Here is a 5,556-nt window from a genome sequence, read left to right as displayed (position 1 = left end):
TCCCCTAGGGTGTGGCCCCTGCATTTAGCCAAACTTCTCCTCCACCCAGTTCTTGCTTTCATATTGGGTACTACTCACATAGACCTGCCTCCCCATTCTGCCTGGGGAGACCAGAGGGAGATAAACAGAGGGGCAGGCAGTCTCTCTCTAGACCAGCCCCAACGGAGTCAGCCTGGGGGAATGCCCTCCTCCACGCAGAGGGCTCCAGCCTCCGCCTCCTAGAGGCCAGGGTGGGCCCCAGCTCCAGCATCCTCCCTGTACATCTGGCAGACACGTGCTTAGAGAGCAGGACCCACAGCTTCTGGAAGCCAGAGTCTTACTACCAGGAAATTCAGTCTTTGTGTGCACATCTGCATAAACCATCTGTGTGTCTCAGCTTGTTCATACGTCTTTATTGTATGCTTACTGTGCCTAGTCCTGTGCTAGGCATTGTCCAATATAAAGTGGTGTACGATACGGAGTTTCAGAATGACAGGAGAAATCAGACATGACCAAATGCCCCTCTTTCTGCACTAAACTAAACCATGCTCCATTGTGCTCTCCTGGACAGCAGATGGTGAACAGCAGAAAGGACCGCAGTTAGTGAGTGCAATGGGACTTAGGAGAGGGGGAAATTTCTAGGTTAGTTCTGAGAAAGAGCAACCTGAGGCAAGGCAGAGATGAGGGACTAGGAAAATAACAGGAGGAGCTGTGCAGAAGGGCAGTTAGGAAGACTGGCTGAGCAGGGCTGAAGGAAGGGCTGCTGGAGAGCAAGGGAGGAACCTGTTGTCTACACCTTTCTGTGACTGCTCCTCTCCCCCCCACCCCACACCACCCTCCACCCGCCTAGGGACCAGCAGGCAGCTGTTGCTTCTCCCTAGTTGGGCCATGTATCTCCTGCATGGGCTTCTTTGCATCCCATCACCTATTCCCTAGTCTCTGCCTCTCTCCTTACCCTTCTCCAATTTTTGTCTACTCTCCACCACTATCATGTCTCCCCCAGTAAAGGCATTAAAGCAATAATGTGAAGGGGCCCTGCTCCCCCTTTCCAGATCTTTTCAAGAGCAGGGATGAACACGATCCCCACTCACCCACCCCCAAGGGCCAGGGCTTCGGACCTAGTAGTAATCCTCGCCCTCTTCACTCTCAGCCTCTTCCTCAGGAACCAGGTGCTGGGATGGTAGCTGGGGGAGGCCTGTGGAGTTCAGCTGGTCTAGAAACACATGTGGACAAAGGAGAGAGAACAGGAAAGAGGGGCTGTCAGTGTCCACGTATCCCAGTCTGTGAGAAAGCCATGCTTGCATGTGTACTCACATGCACATACACACATGGATACACACTCAAGGGCCCGAATCCACCACCATCCCCTCCTGCCTCCAGAACCCTTGGCTCCTCCCCCTTACCAGGTGTGAGTACAGTCAGGCTAGCTGGGGCCTCCACCTGGCCCAGGGCATTGCGGGCCAGGCAGCGGTAGGTGCCCTCATCGCTGGGACGAACAGCCTGAATCTGCAGCCAGCTTGTCACCTCAAACCTCTGGGGTCCACCCCTAAACTGTAACCAGAGGAGGAGTCAGCAGGGTCCTTCTAGGTGGGCCCTGGGATGCCCCTGGGGAAGCTCTGCTCCCTAGCCCTACCTGCACAGAGATGTGGGGGTCATCTCCTGGCAGCTGAATGTCCAAGCCGTCCTTCCTCCACTCGATGGAGGCCATGGGGTAGGCAAACACCTCACAGCCAAAGATCACATCCTTCCCCGTCACATTCCAAATGTCGTAGGGGTGCAACACGATCTGGGGCTCTGGGGATGGAGGTGGGAGGCCTGAGAACAGGGTGGCACATCCAGCCCAGCAAGGATCCCATACATACAAACCATTGTGAACATGTTTGTGGGGGACACAATGTGTGCAGAGGTAAATACACCTCCATGAACACAACATGACACACACACTAATGTGGATGCAGGTACACAAAGAGTGCAAACAAGATGCACAAACAAGCACACACACGCACACACACATGCGCACATACAAACCTCAGCTTGGCAGCCACACTCTGTCCCTGATTGCTCCCCTGTCCTCATTCCACCCTCTAGGCCCCCATCCCAGTGTTTGTAACCAACATTTCCCTCTTCCACCCCCACCCCCTTTTTCTATCCAGGTCTGGTTGCCAAAGGCCCCAAAAGCTGCCCTTCCCCCACCTCACCCTGGGGGAGTGGGAGAGGCGTCCAGACCGCAAAGCAGAGAACCTGAAACCATCCAGGCGGCAGGCAGAAAGCCTGGAGCTGGAGAAAGTGTTGGGACCCCCACAGGGTGTTTGTTTTCCTGGCAGCCCCAGCCAGTCAGACCCATCAAAGGGGCTCCGGAAGTGAAAGTTACTAAAGCTGCCAAATAAAACTTGAGACTTGAATGGCCCTGAGCTCCCTAGGATGGGGGGAGGGTTAGAAGTGCCCCCTCCTCCACTAATCCCTCAGCACAGAGGGGGGCTGGGATGGGGAGGTGGGGAGCCTGGGCTAACAGCTTGCTATACCAGCGCAAATGAAACCTGATTTCATCACAGGAACCTGTCTCCCTGCCCGGCTCCAGCGGTCTAGGGGGAAGTCTGGGAGTCGCTTCACTTTCTCAGTTTTGAGGCCAACAATTGGCTATGTGTCTGCTTCCTCGGAGACTTGGTCCCTGCAGGTGGGTCTGGAACCTTCGGGCGTGTCGGCCTCAGCGGACCCGCAGGCCAAGAACAAATGCCGTCGGGGGTCAGGGAGAACTGCCTCCAGTGAGTAGGAGACCCTACCCGATTCGCAGGGCCCTGGATGCACCACAGTGAGGTTGGCGTCGGGCCGAGCGAGGGCCGCCTCCTGCAGACGGCAGATCTGCGAGTAGGTGCGGCCATCGGAGCCGCAGAGCGGGTGCTGGGAGCGGCAGACGCACAGCGGCTCCGGCACCTCCCCGCGGCTCAGGTCACCGCCTGTGTCCAGCCGGCACTCGAGCTGCTCGCCGCAGCGCCCGTAGAAGTGGGCGCTGGGGTCCAGGTCGCAGAGCTGGCCCTCGAGGTTGGCGCATTCCCAGCAGCAGCCGCAAGCGTCGAGCACCCGGCCGGCCAGACAACCCCGCGGCGCGGCACACTCCTCGGACCGGCAGGGAGCGCAGCCCTCGCCCTCCGCCAGCAGCCGCAGCCAGCCGCGGCGCAAGTAATCCGGGCCTGGCGACGGCCTCGCACCAGTCGGGAGCGGCGTCCGCACCGCCAGCAGTAGCAGGGGCAGCGCCAAGGCAGCGGCGAGCGGCTGTGGCATGGTTAGCTGGAAGCCCTGCGAGCACTTGGGGCATCAGCGGGCTCGTGCACCCTGCCAGGGAGGGAAGCCAGGTCAGGAGGTCAGACGCAACCTCACTGTTCCTCGCACCAAAGTTTGACTCTAGCACTGCCCCCTCCACTGCTACCCTGGAGTCAAGTAGACCCTCAACGCCGAGGCACACGGGTCATCCAGTTACAGTGGGTGGTAACTGATTGGGCGGTTCTTGGGGGGGATTAGGGAGAGGTGAGAGGATGGGGTGATAAAGCTCAGGCGTGCACGTGCACCCATGTACACACACCCCCCACACACCCCCCCACACACCCCACACACCAGCACCACCAATACACACCATCCAACTCTGAAACTTCCTGCCCTAGAACTGGATGGGAATGGATGGCCCCAACATGAAATGAGTTATTAATAAGGGGGGGGAGGGGGGTGTCCTGGGGTCCAGAGCGCTCACCTACTGTCCGGGACTAAGTCCTTCAGCGCAGCCGAGACTCCAGTCCAAAGGAGCAGACAGTGGAAATAAAGCGGTGGAGACTCTGCTCCGGCTGAAGGATCTCTGAGAGCCCACGGACTTGGACTCGGAGAGCAGCTCCTCCGCCTCTCTCCCCGCCCCTAGACGTCGCACCCCACCTCCCCACCCGCAAGCTACCCCCTACTTCGGAAGCGGCCAAGTTTATGCGGCTGCACGGGATCCTCCTGGGCCACTTCCCTGGGCCTGGACCAAAGTCACAGTGAAAACAGAGGAGCCGTAACCAGACACCAAAGCTGGGCGACGGCCAGAGACCGGGGGTGGGGTGGGGCGGGGGGCGGCATAGGGGTGGCTGCGAAGCTCGCCGAGTGGGCTGGCCGGCCAGGCCCTGTCCCATCTGACTTTACAGTCCAGGGGGCAGAGGTTCTGGTGCCTGTCGGGGCTCCTGTATAGAGCAGGGCCTCGCAACGTCGTCTCCCCGCAGCCCAACACCGGCTTCCCGGGGGTGATTGAGGCTTGTCCGTCCAGCTTCCTCACCCAGGCGCCGACCAGAGACCGGGCGCTTACATCAGCCTCCCCACATCTGGCCTCCTCCTCCCTCCCTACATCCGGCAGGTGTTTTGAGCGCGGATGAGCATGGTGATTAGAGGTTCCAGCCGACTAGCGGCCGCAGGAAGAGGTGGGCGGGGCGCCTCCCCGGTCGGGATTACAGGTTACGGTGGCGAAGCTAGCAGGGCCGGAGCATACGGTCTCTAGCCGCCACCGTGGCACTTGGGGCGAGGGACAGGGAGGAGAGCATGTCTGGAGGCCCGCCCGCCTGACCGGGGGTCTGCCAGGCCCCGCCCTGCGGTCCCAGGCGGTTTACAGAAGCCGGGCTCAAGTTCTGTTTCCCGGGACAAACGCGGAGGTCTGCAGGGGGAAGGGACTGCATTTAGTCAGGCTCCGCCCAGAAGGGCCTGGCCGGGGCGGAGCGACTGGAGCCGGAGACTCCCGACCCACCCCGAAGTCCGAAGTCCGGAGCGGGTCTGCGGCCTCGAGACCGCCCGGGGGGTCGGCCCCGCACGCGCACTAGCGGCCCCGAGAGTCAAGTTCCGAGGGAGGCGGGAGGTCGCCCTCCCGGCCCGCGCTGGTCCCAGCCCTTCCCCTTCGGGGCTCCCCAGCAGCGCACAGGCCAGTCCCGGCCGGAAGGGGCTGAAAAGGTGCGCGGAGACAGGTACCCTGTTACCTGGTCTCCAACTCAGAAGAGGGACGGGAAGCGAACTTCACGTGTTGTCTCGAAACTATCGCGAGAATTAGAACAGGAAGTGTAGGAATTCAAAACAGGAAAAGCCCGCGGGTTTTAAACCGGAAAAAGAATGGGCGGAGCCAGCTTTGGTTGGTACTTGTGGGTAATTCCTTATTTTGGGCCTTAGGGCAGCTCAAGTGTGGTCCTGGGGCAGAAGTGAACTGTAGAACTGCGGGAACCCCTCTGGCGGGGAGGGGGGGAGAGGGGGTTGGGGGGTAGAGATTGAAATTGCGGCGGCGGCTAATGGAGCCATTCACCCAAGGAGACGCCTCTGGCTCTGACTTACACAAAATTCCTTGAGATGGAGATCGTTGCCCTAGATACCGAGCGGAAGCAGTCCGGTCGCTTAAGGAATTGTGGCCCGCTTCTAAGGCTTGGCGCCAGTATTTAAACAACAAACTTTACAGACCTTGAACCTCTTCTCTTACCGCACTTTATTGTAGCCGGTTGTTTACGTTCAGTCTTTGCTATGCTCCAAGCGTCTGGTATTAGGAATCGTGTCTAACTCACCACTGTATCTTGAGAACCTAGCTCC

General features: G+C 59.5%; 1 protein-coding gene across 2 annotated transcripts; it reads right to left on the bottom strand.

The window, feature by feature from the left end:
* Positions 1-370: 370 nt before the first annotated feature.
* KAZALD1 (Kazal type serine peptidase inhibitor domain 1) lies at positions 371-5,021 on the bottom strand. 2 transcript variants are annotated; one of them, XM_014467125.2, is made up of 5 exons: positions 4,962-5,021; positions 2,760-3,309; positions 1,613-1,773; positions 1,383-1,530; positions 371-1,192 (listed from the first exon to the last, which is right to left on the bottom strand). In XM_014467125.2, exons 2-5 carry the CDS (start codon positions 3,256-3,258, stop codon positions 1,098-1,100), a joined length of 903 nt encoding a protein of 300 aa, XP_014322611.1. In that variant the 5' UTR covers positions 3,259-3,309; positions 4,962-5,021; the 3' UTR covers positions 371-1,097. The 2 variants fall into 2 exon arrangements, with proteins under 2 accessions (XP_014322611.1, XP_014322610.1); XM_014467124.2 differs by lacking the exon at positions 4,962-5,021 and adding an exon at positions 3,722-4,739.
* Positions 5,022-5,556: the final 535 nt, after the last annotated feature.

This window comes from Myotis lucifugus, unplaced genomic scaffold, assembly GCF_000147115.1.
Source record: "Myotis lucifugus unplaced genomic scaffold, Myoluc2.0 scaffold_381, whole genome shotgun sequence".
Taxonomy (NCBI): domain Eukaryota; kingdom Metazoa; phylum Chordata; class Mammalia; order Chiroptera; family Vespertilionidae; genus Myotis; species Myotis lucifugus.
This window is presented reverse-complemented; position numbering and strand designations above follow the sequence as displayed.

What these genes read in the sequence shown, in the direction of transcription:
- KAZALD1 (XM_014467125.2), bottom strand. Translation starts at nt 3,258, where the DNA reads ATGCCACAGCCGCTCGCCGCTGCCTTGGCGCTGCCCCTGCTACTGCTG. An exon ending in TCCAGGGCCCTGCGAATCGG is followed by an intron (nt 1,774 to 2,759) that starts GTAGGGTCTCCT and finishes CTCCATCCCCAG; the next exon opens with AGCCCCAGATCGTGTTGCAC. An exon ending in CCTGACTGTACTCACACCTG is followed by an intron (nt 1,193 to 1,382) that starts GTAAGGGGGAGG and finishes ATGTGTTTCTAG; the next exon opens with ACCAGCTGAACTCCACAGGC.